Source organism: Triturus cristatus, chromosome 1_1 (genome assembly GCF_964204655.1).
Source record: "Triturus cristatus chromosome 1_1, aTriCri1.1, whole genome shotgun sequence".
Lineage (NCBI taxonomy): Eukaryota > Metazoa > Chordata > Amphibia > Caudata > Salamandridae > Triturus > Triturus cristatus.
The window spans coordinates 97,439,916-97,466,618 of NC_140579.1; the positions used below are offsets into that span (position 1 = coordinate 97,439,916).

Sequence of the window (26,703 nt, forward strand, 5' to 3'; positions counted from 1 at the left end):
AATCCAAACCATCATGGAATGGGTTGCTCCAACCACCCAGACACAGGTGAGAGCCTTTTTAGGCCTGACTGGGTACTATAGGAGGTTTGTTAAGTGATATGGATCTATAGTGACCCCTTAAATGATCTTACCTCAAAGAAAATGCCAAAAAAGGTTCAGTGGACAGCTAGCGGGCAAAAGGCATTTGAAGACCTAAAGCAGGCCATGTGCACTGCCCCCATCTTACAGAGTCCAGACTACACCAAAAAGTTCATTGTCCAAACAGATGCTTCTGAGCTGGGTGTGGGAGCTGTACTGTCTCAACTGAATGATGAAGGTCAAGACCAGCCAGTAGCTTTTATAAGCTGAAGGCTGACCCCTAGAGAGAAACGTTGGTCAGCTATAGAGAGGGAGGCCTTTGCTGTGGTATGGGCCCTGAAGAATCTGAGGCCATACTTGTTTGGCACTCACTTCATAGTTCAGACTGACCACAAGCCCCTCCTATGGCTTAAACAGATGAAAGGTGAAAACCCAAAACTTTTAAGGTGGTCCATTTCCCTACAGGGGATGGACTATACAGTGGAATATAGACCTGGGACCCAACATGCCAATGCAGATGGACTCTCAAGGTATTTCCACTTAGAATACGAAGACTCAACTGGTCAAGGTTAGTTTAGTGTCCCTGCGTTTGGGGGCGGGGGATGTGTAGGAGAGTAGGATCTGCACTTATGTTGCCCCCCCTTTTTTCTGATGTTTACACTGGTTTCTGGCTATAGTCTGACTGGGACCCTGCTAATCAGGGCCCCAGCCTCTCTGTTCTCTCTAAACAACTTGGAGTGCATATTAGATGCACTAGTGATTGGATACTGTGGTACCTTATGAGCCCCTAGTATATTGTACCTTAGGTACCAAGGGCATAGGTACTTCACAGGCCTACCAGGGGCTGAAGCATGTATTATGCTACTCCTGGGAAGCAGACTAAATCTGACACCACAGGCCTGCTACTGCAGCCTGGGTGAGGTAGTGTTAGCACTCCTCACTGAGGTATAGGTTCCCTATATCTCACCTTACACACACATATAAACCTTTCAGTCACCCCTAAGGCAGGCCCTATCAATCCTGAGGGCAGGGTGCTTGGTTTCCATGTGATGGGGTGCCTCTGCCTGAGCAGGGCCCTTCTGCAGACCTCAGAGTCCATTCTCTGTTGCTGTTTGTGGATGCAGTTAAACCATATACTCTTAAGTGCATTATAACCTAGCGGTAAATGCTAACTTTGGGATGGGTGCATCAAAACATGTCGTGTTTGGTGTCAAATGCTTTGGAATCATACCTCCACACCAGTAACTGGTGTGGGAGTATGATCCCACCCTTCTAGAGGGATAGACATGTACCCACTGTGGAAACACAGTAGAATCCTGAAGAGCCCTGGCATCACAAAATGGATGCCACCAGCACAGACACTGGGCTGCCCTCCTGCTGCTGACCGAAACGCGCAGTGGAGGAGGCCCAACAATAAGCATCCTGTCACAGGGAGGTGTAACCACCTTCCAGACAGGATTTAGTGTAATGAGGCTAGGTGGGTGCACTCCTAGAGTGCTTTGAAGTCCTGAACTGGGGGAGCAGTAGGCTCCTTTGTGCATATGCCAGCTCAAACCGGTTCTGGGGCTACCAGCCCCTGCTCTGGCACGAAACTGGACAAAGGGAAGTGGTTGTAGCCACCCACTCCACTGATCCTCCTATAGGAGGGGTCATAGAGCTAGTCCCTCCCTTCCTTGTATTATAAGTTAGGGAACCCTTGACATTGCAAACTAGATATCCCTGGATGACGCTCTGAAGAAGAATCCTGGACCTTCGACGTTCCACTACCTTTGGAAGACTGAAGAATCTCCCTTAGAGTCAAGGAGTGACTTCCCTGCTTGTCAGGCACCAAAACTTTCCATCCACGGTCGCAAACTTTCCCGCTCCCGCCAGAGTCTGAAGTCCCTGCAGCCCCAGAAGTAGATTTCCTGACTTCTCAATGGCCATTGTGAGTCCCCAGCAAAGCTGAGGCGAGGGGACCCCACGAGTGACAAGGAACAGCAATACCCGGGTACCGTGCACTATTGTCGAGTGCAACCCCTTCACGATGGTCTACGAACTTGTGCTTTGGTCCACGTGTGTCCCAAGCCTCCAGCAGGATTTCCTCGAAAATCAGAGGCCTACCTCACCCCGAGTGACCGTGGGCTCCTGGTGAGGGTATCCTCCCGAGGAATCCTTGTGATCCCTTGCTGGTTGGCTTGTGGGTCCCCTGAAGACTTTTCTACAGAACCAAAGGGCTCCCCTCGTTGCTCCAGGCCTCCCCTGACTTGCTGGGTGAGTCCCTCAGACCTTGCTGGTGTGTACCGCTGACTTTCTTCACTTTCCATGAGACTTGCTGTTGCCAAGGCTTGTTGGCTCCAGTCCGGTTGCCGACACATTAGTAAGCTGCAAACTTTGTGGGCACTCCGAAACCAGCTTCTGGTCATCGTCGACGTCTCCTGGACCTCGTGGCTGAAGAGTCAAGACACCCGTGATCCGCAGCTGTGTTCTCACACTGCATGCGTCTCCCGTGGGTCCTTTACTTACCTGTCTTGGGTGGATTAGTGAGGCCCCATCGCTTCTGAAGACCTTAGGCCTTCTCCCTTCTCAAGTCGTTCTTCTTATACCTCTTTTTTAGTATATGGTCTGGTACGCCCCTAGGGCCCCAGCCATATTTGTGCTTAACTTGTTGTGTAATGTTGATTTGTGCATATGTCCTTGACTTCTAATCTCATAAAGAAATTAGTAGAGTGTGTCTAGTAATAAATACATATATATTTTATATATATATATACCTGTGTGGTGTCCTTTCATTTAGTGATTCAAGAGATTATAAGGTAAAACAAGCTGCTTTACATTCCTCTGAGACTTAGCCTGAAGGCTGCTCTCCACAGCTACCACTAGGATAGCTTTCTTTAAAAGGTTGTCTTAAACGTATCTACCATAAGAGTCGAATTGTACTGGTGCAAGGTGGCCACTTTAACTAGTGTCCAGCATATACCAGGCCAACTTCTCACACATTAGTAACCATATAGTCCTCATACTGTCGATTCTCACCAATTTTGCACTTTGGACCAAACCTGACCGGTTTTTGTTTTTCTGCCCTGTAAGGGCACTGTAACTCGCTAAACATTACATATGGCTGACATACCTTAAACAGGGTCACAGTGGCGCTGTAGGAGAGGCTCAACAGGAAGAGGATGATGAAGGTTGACGTGGTACTCCAGATGTTCTCCAGATCTTCCTCTTCATCAATATAAAAAGCTCTCACTAATGGGAGGTGCAACACAACATGATGTCAGATGCACAATTCTACCGTAACTCTCAACAAACTTTGTGTTGGAATAAAACTGCTTATTTTACATTCAAATTTAAATAATTAAAGGAGATACTTCCCAATTGAAAACGACTAATGGGCTAGGATCCAGGAGTCCCATCAGAGGCTGCCAGATTTTAACTCTGTCTGTCTTGAACTAAGGCGGCTTAACTAGAAAGTACCATCTAAGCCAGGGTATAGGTTTAATAGATAGAGGAATAGAGAGATAAAAGATACATAGATAGTTATATAGATAGGCAGGTGCATAGAGAGATAGCTAGGGTAGGTATGGATGGGTGGATGGAAAGATAATCAAAAGGCTGAAGCAGGCATGGAAAGAGGCATAGCAGTGATGGAGGACATGTGGTTTTGGAAGTGGTGGATGTGGCTGGTAGCTATTAGGTGCTGTTGCAGGGATTCTGCTTATGCACAGAACTATGCACAGGAAACCAGGACCTCAGTGAATTGCGGTGTACCAAAAAAACTTTCCTCAGAACCCAGAACCCCTTATCCGACCAGCATCAGTGTCCCATTCGTTCTCCGAGTTTTATCTCGGTGGTCCCAATGTATAGACAACCCAGAACAAGCGACTTAGGGTATTCTCAGGAATGGTGGGAATCAGAAATACCTGTTCGTAATTATTCTCATATCAGTCCACAACAGAATAAACAGAGACACGGTAAAGTTTAAAGAGTTTATCTTATAAACCTTGTGTCCTAATATGCAGTACTTTGGCTAACATAAGCAGACAAATGATTAAGATCAAAACCATCAGCATAGTTACAATACCATAGAAAATGAAAGGAGTAATCATAATAAAATGACAGTGGATGACCACCACCTTCCTTTCGCTAGTAAACTAATATTATTATTATTACTAATAAAAGGTCTCTAGGCTTGAATGGGGAACCCCATACCGTAAAGATCAGCTTAGTGGAATCACATCACAGGATCAGCTTAGACTCTGCTCCTGGGAAAGCTCTTCTTCCGAATGTGTCTAAAGCATGTAGCCTGCAATATTAAAAGCACTCGACTTTCAGGTATTTGCAGCTGCGTGCGTGTTATGGCTAAATAGTGGGCCGATCAACCTGAACCCAACAACATGCACCGTCTAGCGACCCAGACTGTTTCTTTACACAATGTGCAGACCAAGGTCGCTGCTCACTGTTAGTGATGTGAACAACAGACCGTTCTCATGTGAAGCAAAGTCGAGCAAGCATTTCTCAATTAATAACATGTGACTACAGTGTTGTGTGCAAAAGCAGCAAAAGCGGCAAGATGGCTTTCTAACATCTAATTTGCAAGAAATGGATTGAACCCTTCCCACCGCAAGGAATGGACTGGCTACGAGCAGTAAGGAGAACGGCGAAAATAGATATTGATCTGGAGTCCAATACACGAACATATCCTAAGATATGGGTGGCCTTTCAGAATTGGGATGGAGATATAAGTGTGTAACCGCTTCTGTCTAATGATTACACCTGCGTGGTCTGTGCAGCCAGGATACTGGAAGGGCACGAGCTCAGGAGCTATTGAAATATTGCAAAAGCCCGGGGAGGTACAGATCGGCTGACAGGCTATTATTTTGCATATAATGGTGGTATCACAGATCGTTTTGTATGAACAGCTGTCTAATGTAGTTTTATTTCTGCACTGTATACCATGTTAGACAAAGCAGCTGTGGTGAACTCTGACACCTTTCTGGCCTGGTTATATTCTAAATTCCTGCACTTACTGATTTCTTGCATGAATGTGCGTGTGTTTGTATGTTTTTATCTATCTTTACCTATCAGATCAAAACCATAAATAATTTCATGTGTGTAATTGGTTCATGTATTCCTCTGTATTACTGTTCCTATATTTTATTGTGTATTGGCTTACATGTGGGTCACAGAAAGTATGAGAAAAAATCTTTTGGCCTGATTCACAAACTGTCATTTGTAGTATGTAAAGTGGCACTACAGTAGTGCTACTTATTGAAAAATGCAATTCACAAACCATTCAGGTGGAAATCTCCACCTCCACATATCATATATTTTCCATGGGAAGAGCTCTGGACATGTAAGTTTACTACTTAATAGTGAAGGTGAGAGGAACGGAGGATTGCTGGGAAAATGGGGAATATCTATTAGTAAATGGGAGGAATTTAGGTAGGAATAATGAGGAGTTCAGGGAGGGGCATGTTAATACAAACACCACCCACAAAAGAGTAAGGCCATTGCTATTTGCAAAATATACTTACAAAGTCAGTATTGCCCTTAAGGTATGACGTCACATATTACATCACTGTTTTTAGACACTTATTTACCCATTTATTCTTCCAAGATATACATATATTAAAAATATTTATTTTACAGAAAGACACATTTTCACTGCATGATGCCATCAGTGATGTAATATGTGACGTCATCAGCACTGGATTGCGGTCACGTGAGTTATAGTTACCTGAACTAACTATAATGGTGGAATTTCATTGGTTTTTTACGAGTGAAATGTCCAGCTAACTATAACATGTGTGAAACCTATGGTTTTTTAAGTGAATTTGCAAGGTTTTTTTAATGCTAATTCCTAACTATAACGTGTGTGAAACCTATGGTTTTTTCAGTGAATTTCAAAGGTTTTTTAAATGCTAATTTATGAATGTATTATTATATTTTGTATATATTTATTTTACATTAATTTACCTATGTATATAGTTATAGATTGGCTGTATCCTGTAATTTGGAATGGCTCAGGTTGGCTTGGTTGGTATTTCACCAATCCAAAGCTATAATACTGTGCCTGGAGTGATAAATGGCTTTTGTCATTTTTCAGCTCGGCGGGGATAGCACTGTGCTAATCCTATGCTTAAAGACTTTGCTGTATAAATGGCAAAAGACTTTGTCCATTTCTATCTCGGTGTGGATAGCATTGTGCTAATCCTATGCTTAAAAACTTTGATAGAAAAGCAGACATTTGAGGTGAGCAAATTTAGAGTGTCGCTGGTGCTGAGGGTGCTCTGTACACGAGCTGCCGTCCACCTAAACTTGGGAACTACCCAGAGTTCTCTCCTTCTTTTTTGCATAATTTATCCGTCACTCTATGCCTGCAAGGGAATTGTTTTGACATATATATATATATAGATGGTAAACTCATGACTAAACTCTATAGAATGAAGACAGCAGGCAACAGCCTGCTCCATGCACATAGCTGTCACCCTGAAAGTCTTATAAAATGTATTCCTTTGGGGGAAATACTACGAGCAAAACGTAACTATAGTATTGAGGAAGATTTCCTTACTGAAAGTAAAGTCAAGTGTGAAAGATTTAGAGATAGAGGCTACAGTACCAAATCCATTGAAATAGCAGTATTTGAAGGCCAGTTGAGAGACAGGGCCCTGCTGATCAAACCTAAAGATGTATAAAAAAGTGAAATGACAGGATTACCCGATGATAAAGAAACAGTACGGTTTATCACCACTTTTAATCAACAATCCTGGAATGTTAAAACAGCATTAAATAAATTCTGGGGAGTTCTCCAAACTGACACTGACCTATCAGGATGTCTGCAAGATTACCCCCAGGTTACGTACCGTAAGGCCAAATCTCTAAAAGATTCACTCTGCCAAGCGGTAACACAGACAGTTAATAAAAAGAAGAATGTCATCCAGGGTTTCTTTACATGTCGACAATGTAAGGCATGTAAACACAGTCATAATGTCAAAGAAGTAAAATTGTCAGTTCATGTCAAACCTTTCAAAATTGCAAAACACTATTCCTGCAATACAGAATTCGTTGTGTATGCCCTTAGGTGTCCATGTGATAAGTACTACATCGGTAGTACTATTCACAAAGCCAAAAAACGCATTCTTGAACACCTAAGGGCAATCAAAAACAACGACAAACAATACCCAATAGCAAGGCATTTCGCAACTCACCACAAGGGGGACAATACACTTTTGTCCTTTTGCGTTCTTGACAATATTCCATTCAGAACTAGAGGAGGGGATAGAGTGCAAGAACTAAGGAGATTGGAATCAAAATTTATCATCAAGTATCACACTCTACAACCTGATGGCCACAATTGTGATGAAGGGCTCTCAACACACTTTGGTTAGTGTCTCGTTATCCTGGATGTTTTTTCCTTGGTGGAAATCTAATGTATATTCATGAGTAAACTTGTTTAGCCTCTTTTTTCTTTTTAATGATATATAGTACTTGTGAATTTTTTCGCAAATTTTAAATTGGGTGTTTTATCACTGTTTTTTTATCTTTTCTGATTTGACAGACACACGGCATGGTACTGGAGGAGAGTTGAGTATAAGACTATCACGAAGCACCTGTATTATTATTTTGTTTTTGAATTACGATTACCCACTTGGGTTGATTAATCTGTATTAATGGCATCAAATTAATTAAGGAGGATTAATTTGCATTAATGGCATCAAATCAATTAAGGAGGATACAAGCAGTGCTTGTGTAAGCCCACTGGGGCTCGATTTGGTGAAGATGTGTTTGTTTCGGTATATAGAAACAATAAAGTTTTTGCAATGGAAAAAAACTGATCGAATAATTATGTCACAATATAAAATAATGGAATGATGTCGGTTAAAATGAATTGCCTGTGATTAATAAGTGCTAAGAAAGTTGAAAATGAATATTTTCTTTTTATGATAAAAGTCTGTTTTCCTTTAGCTCCTTGCACCTTGAAATGCCGTAATGTCTGTTGTCGGTGTCTATTGAAAAAATGGGTGTGGCATTTTTGAATTCACTTAAACACAATCATTTGCAATGTACTCTTACTTGTGACAAAGGAGTTGTACTCTGAAACGCGTCGAGTGACTGGTCAAATTTGATTTAAATAAACACGCTGTGATAAGGAGTAAGTGGCTGTGGCATCGTCTTTTCAGGAACGAGTGAAATACGATTGGTTTGGAGATTTGGTGTTCGCGTCCCCGCCACAGCCCACCGCTGCAAGAGGCTTGGGTTTCTTCGCGAAAGCTGTTGTGGATATATATATATAAATATATATTCACTTAAAAAACCATAGGTTTCACACACGTTATAGTTAGGAATTAGCATTTAAAAAACCTTGCAAATTCACTTAAAAAACCATAGGTTTCACACATGTTATAGTTAGCTGGACATTTCACTCGTAAAAAAACAATGAAATTTCACCGTTATAGTTAGTTCAGGTAACTATAACTCACGCGACCGCAATCCACTGCTGATGACGTCACATATTACATCACTGTATTCACTAAGATACTGTTAATAAGTCAGTTATACAATTAATTTTACAAAAAAAACCATCCATTTAGACACTTATTTACCCGTTTATTCTTCTATTAACCTTTAGATATACATATATAAAAAAAAATATTTTACAGAAAGACACATATTCACTGGATGATGTCATCAGTGATGTAATATGTGACGTCATCAGCAGTGGATTGCGGTCGCGTGAGTTATAGTTACCTGAACTAACTATAACGGTGGAATTTCATTGGTTTTTTACGAGTGAAATGTCCAGCTAACTATAACATAGGTTTCACACATGGTTTTTTAAGTGAATTTGCAAGGTTTTTTAAATGCTAATTCCTAACTATAACGTGTGTGAAACCTATGGTTTTTTAAGTGAATTTGCAAGGTTTTTTAAATGCTAATTCCTAACTATAACGTGTGTGAAACCTATGGTTTTTTCAGTGAATTTCAAAGGTTTTTTAAATGCTAATTTATGTGGGTATTATTTTTTTTTAATATATATTTTTTTCAATAAACTACCTATGTATATAGTTATAGATTGACTGTATCCTGTCATTTGGAATGGCTCAGCTTTTTTTTTTTGAATTTGGATAAAGTTCAACAGCATAGTTAATATCTTCTATACAATTATAAACAGTTTTAAATGTTTTTTTTTTTAGGGTTTTTCACCGTGTGCACCCCGCGATTTTATTTAAAAAAAAAAAAAGCTTTTTTTCACCCTTCGGGGTCCTTCTGTGACTCCCTGACAAAGGCTAGGGGGTCAGGAACCCTCTACCCTGCCCCCTTTTCACGTTCTCCACCTTTTGTTTTTCAGAGCGACACACAAAATGGCATCTGACACTTCCTGATTTCTTCCGTATCGAATGTTGACTGACATCTAACTACCAATCAGAATTCCGCTCGCGCACAGCACCGTGCATGCACGGTGCGCACACGGTGCCCGCCTATAGATATTTATGTACTTTTATCTGCAATTTTCTCAGGAACTACTGAACAGATTGACTCCATATATGCAAAAGGCACATGCCTGACCTGAGGACTACCTCTTTGCCAAATTTCAAGTAATTCTGTTCAGCCGTTTGGGCTGTACCTTCGACTAAAGGTCCTATGGGAAAATGCATGGGGAAAACGCGTTTTGGGACCCCCCTTTTTTCTCGGCCCCCGCTTGACGAATCACCCCGAGACTTTCAGGGTAGGAGCTGAGCGGAGCGCCCCATTAGTTTTGAAAATTTCGCGAGGATTCGTTAACTGGCGCCAAAGTTATTCAAAATAGAATTTTGAGATTTCCTATGGAAACACGGTCCTAACTAGAACTATCTACTGGCGACCGCCAGTAGATAATATATATATATATCTGACGTCATCAGCAGAGGATTGCGGTCGTGTGAGTTATAGTTGCCTGCACTAACTATAACGGGGGAATTTCATTGGTTTTTCACGAGTGAAATGTCCTGCTAACTATAACATGTGTAAAACCTATGGTTTTTTAAGTGAATTTGCAAGGTTTTTTAAATGCTAATTCCTAACTATAACGTTTGTGAAACCTATGGTTTTTTCAGTGAATATATATATATATATATATATATATATATATTACCTACTGGCGGTCGCCAGTAGGTAGTTATAGTTAGGACCACGTTTCCATAGGAAAACCTCAACATTCTATTTTGAATAACTTTGGCGCCGGTCGACGAATCCTCGCGAATTTCTCAAAATAGGTGGGGCGCTACGCTCCGCTCCTACCCTGAAAGTCTCGGGGGGATCCGTCAAGCGGGGGCTGAGATAAAAGGGGGGTCCCAAAACGCGTTTTTCCCATGCATTTTTCCATAGGACCTTTAGAACGAGCTACAGCCCGAACGGCTGAACAGAATTACTCAAAATTTGGCAGAGAGGTAGTCCCTAGGTCAAGGAAGTGCCTTTTGTAGGTTTGGTGTAAATCTGTTAAGTAGATTCTGAGAAAATAGCCTTTAAATCAATATATATATCTGAGCCCGCTTACGGTACGCTTACCGTACGCTTACGGTAAGCGTACGGCGGCGTGCGCGAGCGCGATTCTGATTGGCTGTTAGATCTTAGTAAACATTCGAATCGGCCGAAACCAGGAAGCGGCGGCCGCCATTTTGTGTATTTCACTCTGAAAAAAAAGAGTGAAAACAAGGAAAGGGGGCAATGAGGAGAGTTACAGACCCCCTTACATTTGTGAGGGGGTCAAAGAAGGACTGTAAAGTACAAAGAAAACATTTATTGATTTTAAAAAAAATCACGGGGTACGCGTACGGTAAGCTTACGGTAAGCGTACGGTAGAAAAAAAAAAAAAAAAAAAAAAAAATGAAAATCAGATTTACCTACAAGTAAGTACAGATTTGTTGACGTGCTTTCTTGCTTTGTCATTGCACCTCGTGCCCACAATAAAAACCACTTTCAGAGAATTCGTCATCCTCTGCATCATTAATTTGGTATCACAGTAGGTAGGAGAGTCAATCTTGCACAGCAAGCGTCAGAGAGATTGTGGTACATCACAGCAGACTAATTTAGGAGTAGACAGGCAAACAGAAACTGGCACAATCACGTCGTGGGCGACCGTAGACAGGGTCACTGGTGGGGCATTAGGGGTGCCAGGTTTCTCCAAATCCAGATGATTCACTTACTGAAATTGGTTTCTTCAGTTTTAAAAGTCCAATCAGCACGCAGGTTCTTAAAAAAAAATCGTCGCCAGTGTTACAAATGAAAGAATGCTATGTAGTCCAGAGATGTGGTTCAGGATCTCAGCTTTATTCTTTAAGCAGGATCCACAACAAGTTCATGTTAGGCCTTAATCAATGTCCAGCAATGCCCCACCAGGAGCAGCCTCCATGCTGCTCAGCCCATCTCACCAACTGATCTTTGCTTCCACTCAAACACACTCAACATTCCGATGACATCACACAGACTGAGCAGCAAGGCAAGGACAGCAACAGAGAGGATGCATCATTTACTTCCTAGATTATAACACAGTCATTCATCCTTAAGTCCTCTTCCCACGTAGGCACAAACCACAAAGTCCATAAGACTATGCGTTTGGCTCATTGGAGCAGCCCATCGGAGGGCGTACAAAAGTGGGTGTGACAGCAAGCACGTGGTTATGCCGAGCCTCTGAGGAAGGAGCTTTAAGCTCTGAAACGCGTCAGGCTACAATCGGCTTCCTGGCTGTGTTCACGATGGGGGAGCTGAGCTTTCTTTACCTGAATAAATGCCACACGCCACAAGTCTTCTTTCGAGTGCATCTCCGCCTGGGGGCAAAACGGAGCTTTAATTGACACGTTGCGGTCCCGCCACGGGAGTTGCACCACCTCGATACTACTGGGGGCCACGCGCTTGGCATACAGTCATGTGCACTACGTGGGAAGAGGACTTAAGGATGAATGACTGCTCAGCAAACCGGGATCCATTCTGGACTTCCTACTGGGACACAGGAAAATGAAATGTGCATCCATTCAGGATTTTAGCGAAGGCACAAACCACAAAGTCCATAAGACTATGCGTTTGGCTCATTGGAGCAGTCCATCGGAGGGCGTACAAAAGTGGGTGTGTCAGCAAGCACGTGGTTATGCCGAGCCTCTGAGGAAGGAGCTTTAAGCTCTGAAACGCGTCAGGCTACAATCGGCTTCCTGGCTGTGTTCACGATGGGGGAGCTGAGCTTTCTTTACCTGAATAAATGCCACACGCCACAAGTCTTCTTTCGAGTGCATCTCCGCCTGGGGGCAAAACAGAGCTTTAATTGACACGTTGCGGTCCCGCCACGGGAGTTGCACCACCTCGATACTACTGGGGGCCACGCGCTTGGCATACAGTCATGTGCACTACGTGGGAAGAGGACTTAAGGATGAATGACTGCTCAGCAAACCGGGATCCATTCTGGACTTCCTACTGGGACACAGGAAAATGAAATGTGCATCCATTCAGGATTTTAGCGAAGGCACAAACCACAAAGTCCATAAGACTGTGCGTTTGGCTCATTGGAGCAGCCCATCGGAGGGCGTACAAAAGTGGGTGTGTCAGCAAGCACGTGGTTATGCCGAGCCTCTGAGGAAGGAGCTTTAAGCTCTGAAACGCGTCAGGCTACAATCGGCTTCATGGCTGTGTTCACGATGGGGGAGCTGAGCTTTCTTTACCTGAATAAATGCCACACGCCACAAGTCTTCTTTCGAGTGCATCTCCGCCTGGGGGCAAAACGGAGCTTTAATTGACACGTGGCCGTCCCGCCACGGGAGTTGCACCACCTCGATACTACTGGGGGCCACGCGCTTGGCATACAGTCATGTGCACTACGTGGGAAGAGGACTTAAGGATGAATGACTGCTCAGCAAACCGGGATCCTTTCTGGACTTCCTACTGGGACACAGGAAAATGAAATGTGCATCCATTCCGGATTTTAGCGAAGGCACAAACCACAAAGTCCATAAGACTATGCGTTTGGCTCATTGGAGCAGCCCATCGGAGGGCGTACAAAAGTGGGTGTGTCAGCAAGCACGTGGTTATGCCGAGCCTCTGAGGAAGGAGCTTTAAGCTCTGAAACGCGTCAGGCTACAATCGGCTTCCTGGCTGTGTTAACGATGGGGGAGCTGAGCTTTCTTTACCTGAATAAATGCCACACGCCACAAGTCTTCTTTCGAGTGCATCTCCGCCTGGGGGTAAAACTGAGCTTTAATATATATATATATATATATATATATAAATATATATATATATATATATATATATATATATATATATATATACATACACATATATATATATATATGATATTTTCTTTATGCTGTCTGCAAAATTGATTAGACATGTTAGTAGTTAGAAATGATTGTTAACATATTAAAACACATATTTCAACAATTATTACAATTATTAAAATTAAAAGGTCATTTACATTGATTAAACACATTTAATTGAATTTACTAAATAATAATTTACCTAAACGTTCCTGGTATGATGTTTTTGATTTTACTTTGTCTGAAAATTAATATTTTTTAAATATATTGTTATATTTAGAATATTTGATTATTGGTATACATTTATTTTTTGGTAGGGTGATGTAATATTCTATTTAATTGGCTCTACCATAAAAGTAATTATCTTAATTTATATTTTACAATATATTAAGATATATACTTTTATTTAATAAAGTTTCATTATTTTCAATTTTCTTTCCTATAGCGAGATCTCCACCACTATGGTAGAGACCTTCACCACAGTGGTGGAGATCTCCACCAAGGGGGTGGAGATCTTCATCTACATTTGAAAAGCTACAAGTAATACATTTACACTTGTAAATTTCCCTTCAGGCCTTAATTACATGGGGTGTAGACCTGTAAGTATACATTTTGGAATACATTTACACTCGGAAATTGTGAATAGCCAAAAGTACTAAACATACTTCCATTTTGCAAGGAGTACCACGTTTCCTGTTTCTGTGATATGTTTGGAAAGTTCTGATGTGTGCCGAACACTTGTTAAATGAATGTGTGCAATACTCATATAAATATGGCATGGCTTGATTGTGGAGGAGGAGAAATGTGTAACTTAGGAAGATGTTTATGGGCATATTTACCATAAGGTTGTGTCAGCTTTGTAGCACGCAATGGGGTGTAAAACTGACGCAACCCTTAAGTGCCATTTATCAAGCTGCGCAAGGCCGACCTTGCTTGGCCCTGAGTGGCTTGATAAATCCAGAGAGATGCAAAACAGCACAAATCGCTGCGCTACATTGTGTCACTCTGCCCTGGTAAGGCATTTTTGGGGTGGAGCGTGCGCATTCCCACACATCCACCCATGGATTCTGAAGCATTCCCAGATTTACCAATAGTGATAGACCTGGCAATACGTCAGAATGTTACGCCTTCCCTGGGGAGGCGTACCAAGGAGAAATATCTTTATTTATCCTAGTTTTTTCCTCTAGCTATGTGTGCTGCAGAATGCAGCACACATAAAAAGAGGAAAATGCCCCAGGGGATTGTTTTTGTGCAGGAAGGTGTTTCTTCTTTTGTGGGCTGCATTCTGCAGCACACATAGAAAGAGGAAAATGCCTCAGGGGATTGTTTTTGTGCAGGAAGGTGTTTCTTCTTTTGTGGGCTGCATTCTGCAGCACACATAAAAAGAGGAAAATGCCCCAGGGGATTGTTTTTGTGCAGGAAGGTGTTTCTTCTTTTGTGGGCTGCATTCTGCAGCACACATAGAAAGAGGAAAATGCCCCAGGGGATTGTTTTTATGCAGGAAGGTGTCCCTATCAGCACAAAACAATCCTGTCTGCAACGCAGGCACCCTTGCACCATGATGCAAGGGTGCCCGCATTGGGGCTAGATAGCACATTGTGCGCCAGTGCTGGGAAAAGAGAGGAATATGACGTATTATAATAAATACAGCACATTCCTGCCTTTTCCGTGACACAGCGCAGCAAGGTGGCTTACTGCACAGTGTTACAGAATGATAAATATGCCCCCAGTGTTTTATTTTGCTGACAAAATGTGCCTCTGTTTTGTTAATCTATGTTTATTTTTAGGCTATTTTAGATGAGAACTTGGAGGTCTGTGTTCTTTGATGTTGCAAACCGCTTGCCCTGTAGCTTCACCGCACTATTGCCCACATATGTGGAGGCGCGAGTGGCAATTCTGAAATGAGCAGCTAAAAACTATGGGCATTTCCCAGTGGACTTCAGGATGTTAGATGAGCTGGCTGGAAAGCAGAAGATGGGTTCCTCATTTTGTCAGACCCTTCCTCATGTCTGACACTCAGGCCTTATCTCTGAGACCAACCGCATGTCTGCAGTCCTGATCTTGTCAGGAAGTCTCCACACACATGTTCTTCTTTGGTTGTTATAAGTATCCGAATCAAACATTGGGGAACCATTATCGTCTGTGTTGGGTTGAGCGAAAATACATGTATCCTGCTAGTACCAGGCTGTACAGAAACATTAAGTATATGAGACCTGACTGGACGAAGCCAATGGAGGTAAGGCAATGTCTGAGTTAGAGAAGGGGCCCATGTGCCCTATGTGCGGCAGCAGCAGGAAAAGAGAAGTAGGAAAGTGGGAGAAAGCGCGGAGATACTGGCAGAAAAAGCAACCTAAATTCAGTGAAATCACCGCAATAAATGCATGATCAAATAATATTGGATTGACGGACAGAGAGATTTGTAAAATAGTTTTTTATTGCTACATTTGAACATACAGTTTTTTATTCCAACACAAAATATAGACAAACAACGGAGATTCCATGACTGCATTGTTACAGTCGCATGAACCGACAGAGACCCCTAGCCCTTCTGGAAAAGGGTATAGGGACGGAGGCACAGAAGGACAGAGCAATCAATAACAGTTACTGGTAGCATCAGACATCACAAGAGACACGTTGATGGAGGTGGGTTTACCAGAGGACTTGTCAATGCTCTTCTGGAGGACTTGAAGTGTCAGCGCCTCGTGGCCCACCACGCAGGTGTAGACTGCCCCACGGCTCCAGTCATTCTCCGGGACCTTCAGCTTGCTATATAAGAAGCACGAACTGCTTCCAGTCGCTTCCACTTCGTCCACCGGCTTGGTGTTCACATATTCCAGCTCCGAGACTTGCGCGCCGTTGACCAGCCACTTTACGAATACATCACAAGGACTATATCCTTCAACCAGGCAGGTCAAGGTGACTGACTCTTCGAAAGCAATTTCCTCTGACGTTGGAGGGTAAACGACCATCTTCGGTGGCTTGGGTGGGTTTCCTGTTTGTGGGGTGGATAGTACAGAATGCATGTGTTATGGATAATAAATCGAAGAGATGCACTAAGAACATAGTATGCAATATTCGTCTAAAAGGAATAACCCCAAATTTTGGCCAGATTGTTGCCCTTCGCTTCCAATTAATCTCTGAATAAAGCAGAAATAATCTATGTGATAAACAATTTACACAATTGAAAAAAAGTTCCATAAATATATGTGATATTCCATGCTATGCAGTCTGCTTCACTAAAGTGTACTGTGTTTGGAACAATTATGTAATCCATTTAAAAGATAAGCGTGGGCCCCCGAAGCGTAAACCCTATCTAACACACCAGGACACATTTCTTGTTGGCCTGCTGGAAGACTTTACCAGTCTATTCTATTCAAGCTCAGTAGATGCGACCAACAGATGCCACGGGCTTTTGTACAGAGTCTTGCCTATTTGTCTTGCCCACACAATTATTTTCTGGCTGCCAGCTTTGATCAAGAGCCAAAGGCACTGTTGTGTTTCCACAGGAATATGCTGGATCAGCTTGTGTTATTTTTGCCAGTTGGCAGCCTTGAAGCTTTTTGTGCAATAAGTCTCCAAGCAATTGCCACATTTCCACGAAAATTGTATTGAGGAGTTTATTTTAAAAGTGCATAATTACAACACACTTGTTCTAAAGATGAAGTTTGGAGACCCGGTTTGACAAAATGCAAAGAATACCTTTGAGGATGATGCTGAAAGAGAGGGAGCCTGAGGTATCACTTAAACGGGATCTATATATAGCATATATATATATATATATATAGATAGATAGATAGATAGATAGATAGATAGATGTATTTTACTGTACAGCAAACAGAGTCCAAACAGTCCAAACAGAGCATAAGAGTCCAAAAAGCGAAAGAAAACTGGATATAAACCTTTCTGGGGTGGGGATGTGTGTGTGTGGGGGTGTGTGTGTGTGTGTTCACAACACAGGTGAAATGACTGACAAGACAAAACTGATTACTAAATAGAGTTTATCTGTTGCACTAGCAAGAGAGATAGGCTTGCTAATGGCGATAATCTTTACTTGCCGGCAACGTGTATTTGTAGTCATAGACAGACAGCTATGAATTGACAGGTCAGTGCAGACACAGAAAGGCGGATGAATCAGATGTAGCAAGATATGTAGTAGCCACATCAATCGAGCAATTGACCTTGGAGATACTGTGGTAGCCACTGACATAGATATGTATGTAGGCAAGGAAGCTGGGTAGAAATATGTTCACTGATCTGAGGTATCTGATAGTATCTCACCATTCTTCTTCTGGAGGTAGGCTCTGTTTGGTCCTGGGAGATCTTGATGTAGGACTTTGCATTCAAATTTGTTGCCTGCAGTCCACTGGTCAGCGCACACTGTAGCAACGCCCTTGGCTGAGTAGGTGCCGTTGTTGTGGAGGATCGTGTCTGTGATTAAAGTTTTCAGAACCTCCTTGGTGTCCTCTTGGCTCCATGAGATGTTTAGGTTCTCCAGTGACGCCATGTTGGTGACAATGCATGTGAGCTTTGCTGACTTGCTCTCAAATATCTCCTGGAAGGTGGGGGTGACTGTGAACACGGTAAGTGTTGCCGAGCCCATAGAGGAATCTGAAATACAATAGAAGGGCACAGAAATGCATAATTACCTTGATTAGGAAATGTAATATGGAAAGTACTAAATGAAATATTAAAGTTAACTGGAGACCGAGAACTTTGGACTCATCTTATGTGCCTACGCACCATATGGGATCAGTTGATAATGTTGATCTGTTTGTGCTCTCACCGCCTCGTCTACTCATTCAACACACTAATACTGCAATGACCAATCATTCTTTTCAATTCTAAAAAGGAGTTTCTCCTGGTTTTTGTAACTCCCTTACCATTTGGAAATGCATTCTCTTTTTCATTGCTATGTATATCCCATAGACCATCAAACCCCTTGGCCATGGAGTTCATGACTCTGGTCTTCTCTAATGAGAAGCACTCGCATGAATCCCTTAATGTCTGCCCATAGGCACAGACTCTCCTCCATTTGGGAAGCTTGTGGCGCTGCCATTGTCTAGAACAGGACAGCTGCCATAGAGCTCAGTCTCAATAATGATTTTTGCTAAGAGGCTTCCTGATTTTTCTTTCGCTCCTGCCCAATATGAATCTCTCTGACTTGTTCACATTTTTCTGCAAAGTGCTGTCACATGCACTTTCATCTATTTTAATTGGGTGGGAGGTATAGGAGATGCGGCGGAAGGTTACATGGTGCTTCAGTCAACAGTGATATCGACTACACGTTGAAAGAATACTTCCTGACCACAAGTAAACTCTACTAGAGGCTGAAGGCATGGAGCTCAGCGCTCCCAAATGCTGGAAGCCTATCCTGTCCACTCCAAATATATTTGGATACCTGCCTCCTTTAGAGGGCCATAGGCAGCAAACACAGCTGAACCAGCATCCAGGTCAGTGACGTTAACAACGTGTTGCGGCTTCACAATGCCAAGAAGCTCACTCACTTAACTAAATCAATATATGTGATCAGCAATTGCTTGAACTGTCAAAGTGAAAATAAGACCATGCTAATATATATATTTAGATAGATGTAACATTAACATGTCTTCCTTTTTCCCCTAGGAATTAGAAATTAAGTGAATTTGGTGATTCACAATTATTAGGGCGCTTATTTTAAGATATTTATTTTGTTTTGCGTCTAGTACAAGGGAGATCCTGTGACTAAAGTGGGCAATTGATTGAACCAGCCATAGAACCTGTGACTTCTGTCTGTCTGTCCATTATCATCTGACAGCTCTGAGGCACTCATCAGAAGCTTCACTCACTCGCCTTTGTTCTTACACACCTTACATCTTCTGCCTTGCCCCCCAGACACAGATAACCAGGTATTGCCTCTCAGGACCTGCCTCTTAGCTGGCAACCAAGCCATCCCACCCTCAGCGAGCTATCTTGACAGCTCCCTTCTAACTTGTTACGCCTTCTCAACACAGGCAACAGCTTCGCCCTCTACAGGCTGAATCCATGTTGTTACTATTTCATACATGTCAATCCACAGTTTGCCAGGAAACCTAGCTCTGATGGACAAAGTGCTGGAAACAAAAAACCCTATCCCTACACATATATGAAAACTGGTGGTGTGCACATATAGTGTGTCCTCATAGTGTGCAATACTGTGATACATCATATTTGACAATGGGATCGTATTATAAACAGAAACATACCATCGAAGGACAGGGACTTGCTGATGTTCTTGGTGCTCCAGAACTTGGAGGCTTTGTGGTCCACCACGCAGGAGTAGAGGCTATTCTTGTTCCATTCTCCTGGGGTGACATCAAGCCAGCTAGTGACATCAAAGTTACCCTCACTGTCAGGGACCGGCTGCTCTGTGTGGTTGCCATGGGTGACATCCTTTCCATTGTACAGCCACTTGACGCTGATGGGCAGAGGGAAAAAGCCTCTGCAGATGCACACAATAGTGGCATTGTAGTTGCCTATGTCTTCCTTGCTTGGGGGGTGCAGGGTGACGGTGGGCTGAATGACCCTGTGAACTGCAAAAAAAAATGGTAAGATAGAGTCAGCGAGTCGTCAACACAATCGGGCATTATCAAACATATCTATTAGGTGACCAATTTCTTGAACCCCAAAACTGATGTGCCTCTGAGGAGAGCCCTGCATTTAGCATGTCTATCTAATCATCTGCCTTCACCTTCATCCGAATGTCCTTTGGTGCTTTAGCATATTTGCTTATTCTAAGCCTTTTATTTTCCTACCGAAATATTCTACCTGTTGGACTGTCCTATCTATCTGATGTCACATGTTTTCTTTTGGTCTCAAAGTTCTTGTAATATGGTAGGACAGTCTGGAGCCTCTCAGAAAGGCCACCAGATCTTTATGGTCTAAGAGCATTTGGGTATTTCCCCAGTGCAGTCAGTATCTGCACTTCTGCAAAGGGCTTCCATATTTCGTGGATGCAGCTTGTTACTTCCCAGCAATGGTGTTTTACATGAAGGAGACGTGCCAATATCTACAGGCAATCAATCGATGAAGATTGGGCTTCAGCACGTCCTTCCCAGTACCGCATGATTCCTATAAACATGAGTCTTTGGTTGAAACCCATCATGAAGTGTCCTGAGAACTACCTGCCAGAACCAATCTTACACTGTCGGGGTCGAATATCAGAGCTGCATCAAAGGTCGCTTGTGATACCAGAGGCCAAGCAGTTTAATTGAGACATCAGAGCACCCCAAATACACCCGTGAATGTAGACATACGGTACCTGGCTTCTCCAGTTTTTTCGTCAGAGGTTGTCCCAGGGCAGAGTGTGTGACTTTGCAGTAATAGGGACCCTTGTCGTTCCAGGTCTTTGACGTCACCTCCACCTTACTGCTCGATGTGTAAAAGCTGTTGGCCATAGTGGATGGGAAATTGGCAAGTCCGCTGGTGAAGCTGGAATTAGTCTTATCATTCCAGCTGAAGGTGGCTGAGTCGGGGAAGAAGTCTTTGGCCAAGCAGCCAATCACCACGCGGTCAGAATATTCCCCGCAGCCAATAAGTGGGAAAACGGATGGGGCTTTTCCCGTGGCTGAAGTGTGGAAGCAAAAGAGAAAAACAAAGTAACAAAATGGAAATATGAGGCATAGTCACAAGGATTAATGAAGAGGAAAGAATAGAATTAGCTCTGTATGGATTGGTAATGCCTACAATGGTACTTACGGTTCAGCAGCTAAACCACGACAGAACCCGAGGATAAGGGATTTACCCAACAGAAGACACTTGATATTAATGGTTAAATCATCTCCCAAACTGCTGAATACCTTGCTGAACACAGTGCAAGACCATTCGGAAATTACCATTATACCAAGATGCATCTCTCTGGGTAAAATCAATGCCAAAGAAACTAAAAACACAAAGATGAAACCGGCAAGAGCCCATCTGGAGACAACGCAAAGCCGAAGACAAGCCCCCAGGACCCAATGATTAATGAGCACAAGTCCTTATGGGTAGAATGATGATGCACACATAGGACATCTTCAGCCCAACAATATGATCATTTCACGACCTAGATACAATGACCAATCGAAAGTCAGAAGTCACAGGTCATTGCAATTAAACCATTTCAAAACCCTTACATAATCTAAGTAGACAGAAGGCTCTCTGTGATATTAAACAAGCAAGTAACTGGACAGGTAGTGCTGGAATTCATTGGTCAAACAAACAGGACTTGAACACAATGGTGGAGCCACACGACACCATCTAGTCTCCAATGGCTGAACCAAAGACAGTCGTATTTGATACAAACGCCAAGGCAAAAAAGCCCCCCCACAAAATAATGCTTAAAGGATTTCATGACCTAACACATTACCTCCATTGGAGACCCAGGAACAAACAGTAATTTAATAAAGGCCTGAAAAATGGCTAAGACAACAGAAATCCTCTGTGACCTAACACAAGACGTCCTTCATATCACAACACCCAGCAGAGAATACCCCAAATAACAAATCAATTTGCTGTTATGAGACCTTGTGGCTACAATCGAAATGGACATAAACGATCAAATGTACAGGAACACAATGATTTCTGGCTACATTAGGTAGCCAAGAAGTGACTTTGGGAACAAATAGTTACACAAAAACAAAAGTGCGCAGACCTGGACTGGCCGTATAGGACGGAGGAAAATCACTTGTAGTCTGGAGAGTATTTGTCTGCTTTCAATGCTATATGGGCTGACAGTAGTTCTAAGGGGGCAGCAAACAATCCTCTTAAAGAGACAGGCATAATTAACAGATCCTCAAGAATTTGACTACATCTTGGGTTTCTCTTTAGAGTTGCATGAAAAAATATGTAGCTTTTTATGCCAATTTTTAGGAAACGTGAACTGTAAAATAAACGGCTTGATCTCTTTCTGCATAATATTCTGAGGCCAGGAGTACTCATTTCCGCCCTTCGATCACTATGTGAAGAGAGCGGGAGTGGACCGGTACAATACAGGGCTGGTATTAAAATTATGTAATTGTTACTTACTTAATAAAGCTTATTAAACATAAAAAATTATTATCTGTTCATCAGAGATAATGTCGGTCCCAAGGGCAGCCCCTCCGGACAAAATTCTAAAAATGCACAGCCAACTGGTTACAGTAACCAGTCAGTACATGAACCCAAGTGAACACTGATTAAATGCTCATATTTACAGTTCGACTTTGCTGTCTTCAAGTACTCTAAATAAACTGTATGACTATTGTCCACTTCTCAATGTACGGATCTCAAAAGGCTAGGTTAGATTTGTCAGCTTTAGATTTGTGGCCTGCTTGTCATAACAAATGTCGGTGGTCAGCAATTAACTCTGAGCCATGGGGCCAGCCTGCTGAAATGCACAGCCTCAAGATACAATAGATTAGCCTGCATATCATTTTTCTGAGTAACTGGGGCTGCTATATAAATCTAAATGTGCTTTGGCTAGACTGGGTAGTTTCAGGAAGACAAGTCTAGTACAGTGGCCGTATTGATAGAGCCCCTGCTTAACCCACTCATTAGACCAAAAGAAGAGCTGCTGAAGGCCTCCGCTTGGACAGAGCCTGAAACACCGAAACTTGAAACGCCTTTATTTTCTGCCACAAGACTTGGTGTGGTCTCTCCTGAAGCAGTGATACATGTGTGTTTAATCTAATTGTATAATGCCAAATGCTAGAATGTTTAAAGTAGCAAACATCCCTCCAAAGTTCAATGTTAATCCATATCTTTGCAAAAAGACACTTTTTTCACACACGTATTCCGACCTATTGTCCTAGAGATGCGAAGACATGTTGACGCTATCCAGCCACCGACAACCCATCGAAAGGCCATAATATAACAAGTAGTAAACTCTCTCTTCTTTAATATAGCATTATAACCACTACGGTGCGGCCACTATGGGTCGTTAAACGCCCTCTGGGAGTTACACGCTGAAGCTGTAAGCAAGTGAGAGGGCATATAGAGCGCTGTGAAGCCAGAGGCGGATCGGTTGTAAGGGTATTTTACACTTCACCTGTTGAGGGCAGGATGCTCTAAAGGTTAGGGAATGGAAGAGAAGAGAAACACTGGGATGTTGGAGCCCAGGGCCTGTGCCAGCCGCCGTCAGGCTTCTTCCCCTCTAGCATTACCATCCAGGTAATGAGTCTCAGAATCCCTAGCACAGGGCTATATCATTTCACCTAACTAAGTAGCAAGGAGCAGGACTAGTACAGGGCCAGTTAGAAGAATCACGACAGACCAGAGACCCAAAAGGCTGGGATAGGTGAGTCGAGTCAAAGCTGAGCAGCAGGACGCCTTTCTGACTCTTCCCCAGCCCAGCTGGCTTCAGAGCATCGCTATACCAGGCTTATTTCTGGGGGGCCAAAGACAGGGCCACAGGAATTATATGATTCTGCCGCAAGAGTAGTTCCCTGTTAGAACGAATGTGCCGCAAATTGCCACACAATCCTTCGCTGATGTACGATTTGCAGATGTCCAAAAACGTGTTTCTGCTTCAATTGATTCAAACGTTACGAAAAGGAAGCTCTGTAGGCAATTCTGATTAGCAGTAGGCCTTTCAATTGCTAACGCCGTATTACAGTGTGAAACTGACACTAAGGAGTGCGACTTTGCCCAGGCAGTGTAAATAGTTGCTAAATGCCAAATAACAATATGTTACTGTAGGAGAGTAGGATCTGCACTTATGTTGCCCCCACTTTTTTTCTGATGTTAACAGTGGTTTCTGGCTATAGTCTGGCTGGGACCCTGCTAATCAGGGCCCCAGCCTCTCTGTTCTCTCTAAACAACTTGGAGTGCATATTAGACGCACTAGTGATCGGATACTGTGGGCCCTTGTGAGCCCCTAGTATATGGTAACTTAGGTACCAAGGGCATAGGGACTTCACAGGCCTACCAGGGGATGAAGCACGTTTTATGCCACCCCTGGGAAGCAGACTAAGTCTGACACCACAGGCCTGCTACTGCAGCCTGGGTGAGGTAGTGTTAGCACTCCTCACTGAGGTATAGGTTACCTATATCTCACCATACACACACATATAAACCTATCAGTCACCCCTAAAGCAGGCCCTATCAATCCTGAGGGCAGGGTGCTTGGTTTACAATGTGAGGGGGTGCCTCTGCCTGAGCAGGGCCCCTCTGCAGCTGGCAGACTCTATTCTCTGTGGCTATGTGTGGATGCGGTTAAACCATATACTCTTAAGTGCTTTATAACCTAGCGGTAAATGCTAACTTTGGAATGACTGCATCAAAACATGTCGTGTTTGGTGTCAAACAACTTGGAATCATACCCCCACACCAGTAAATGGTGCGGGAGATCCCACCCTTCTAGAGGGGAAGACATGTACCACTGTGGAAACACAGTAGAAATCTGAAAGAGCCCTGGCATCACAAAATGGATGCCACCAGCACAGACACTGGCCTGCCCTCCTGCTGCTGACTGAAACTCGCAGTGGAGGAGGCCCAACAATAGGCATCCTGTCACAGGGAGGTGTAACCAACTTCCAGACAGAATTTAGTGTATTGGGGCTGGGTGGGTGCACTCTTAGAGTGCTTTGAAGTCCTGCACTGGGGGAGCAGTAGGCTCCTCTGTGCATATGCCAGCTCACACCGGTTCAGGGGCTACCTGCCCCTGCTCTGGTGCAAAACTGGACAAAGGGAAGTGGGTGTAACCACCCACTCCCCAGACCCTCCAATAGGAGTGGTCATAGAGCTAGTCCCTCCCTTTCCTTTAGTATAAGATAGGGAAACCTTGCCATTGCAAATCAGATATCCCTGGACGACGCTCTACAAGAAGAACCCTGGACCTTCGATGTTCCACTACCTCTGGAAGACTGAAGAATCTCCCTTGGAGTCAAGGAGTGACTCCCCTGCTTGGCAGGCACCAAAACTTTGAATCAACAGTCGCAAACTTTCCCGCTCCTGCCAGAGTCCAAAGTCCCTGCAGCCCCAGAAGTAGATTTCCTGAATTCTCGACGGCCATTGTGAGTCCCCAGCAAAACTGAGGCGAGTGGACCCCACGAGTGATGAGGAACAGCAATACCCGGGTACCGTGCACTATTGTTGAGTCCAACCCCTTCACGACGTTCTATGAACTTGTGCATTAGACCACATGTGGTCCAAGCCTCCAGCAGGGTTTCCCTTGATAATCAGAGGCCTACCTCGTCCCGAGTGACCGTGGGCTCCTGTGAAGAGAATCCTCATGAGGCGTCTTTGCGATCGCTTGCCAGCTGGCTTGTGGGTCCCCTGAAGACTTTCTCATCAAACCAACGGGCTTCCCTGGTTGCTCCAGGCCTGCCCTGACTTACCCTTGCTGGGTGAGTCACTCAGACCTTGCTGGTCTGCACCGCTGAATTTGTTCTCTTTCCACGAGACTTGCTGTTGCCAAGGTTTGTTGGCTCCAATCTGGTTGCAGACACCGCAGTAAGCTGCAAACTTAGTGGGACACTCCAAATCCAGCTCCTGGTTGTCGTCGACACCTCCTGGACCTCGTGGCTGAAGAGTCAAAACCCCCGTGATCACCTGAAATCACCCGACTTCCGTGGGCATCCATCTTCCTGGCCTCAGGTCACTGGCAAGTGACTGTGAACACTGTCCCTTCTGCTTTCAGGTCTTCGTCATCCTGTATCCAGCCTTGGATTCCACCGGACACTTCTCCAGTCTTCACAAGCAGCAAAACTTCTTCGGCTTCCATTGAACGACGCGACCCGACACCAAAAGACACCTATGCACCTGGCTTCCCTGGGTGAGGTAACTCGTGCACTCCGGTGCTCCTGTGGGTGTTGGCCCTCGAACTACTTACCTTGTAAGTGGCTTGATTGTAGACTCTCTAAAAGTACCCTAAAACTTTAAAATTCCAACAGCGACTTGCTCCATTGAAATCAATAGGGAACCCGCGGCTGTGTTCTCACACTGCATGCGTCTCCCGTGGGTCCTTTACTTACCTGCCTTGGGTGGATTAGTGAGGCCCCAGCGATTCTACAGGCCCTAGGCCTTGTCCCCTGGCAAGTCAACATTCCTAAACCTCTTTTTTAGTATATGGTCTGGTATGCCCCTAGGGCCCCAACCATATTTGTGCTTAACTTATTGTGAAACGTTGATATTTGCATATGTTCCTGACTTCTAATCTCATAAAGAGATTAGTAGAGTGCATCTAGTAATAAATACATATATATTTGATATATATACCTGTGTGGTGTCCTTTCATTTGGTAATTCAAGAGATTATAAGATAAAACAAGCTGCTTTACATTCCTCTGAGACTTAGCCTGAAGGCTGCTCTCCACAGCTACCACTGGGATAGCTTTCTTTAAAAGGTTGTCTTAAACCTATCTACCATAAGAGTCGAATTGGACTGGTGC

The 26,703-nt window shown here is 43.5% G+C and overlaps 1 gene segment (V, D, J or C); it reads right to left on the bottom strand.

Moving 5' to 3' along the window:
• LOC146869610 (Ig mu chain C region membrane-bound form-like) overlaps nucleotides 1–26,703 on the bottom strand; it is a 130,924-nt gene that overhangs the window by 56,465 nt on the left and 47,756 nt on the right. Inside the window, 5 exon segments of the C gene segment in view lie at nucleotides 3,188–3,306; nucleotides 15,994–16,332; nucleotides 17,619–17,948; nucleotides 19,562–19,888; nucleotides 20,617–20,922. Of these exon segments, the coding sequence occupies nucleotides 3,188–3,306; nucleotides 15,994–16,332; nucleotides 17,619–17,948; nucleotides 19,562–19,888; nucleotides 20,617–20,922 (1,421 nt within the window).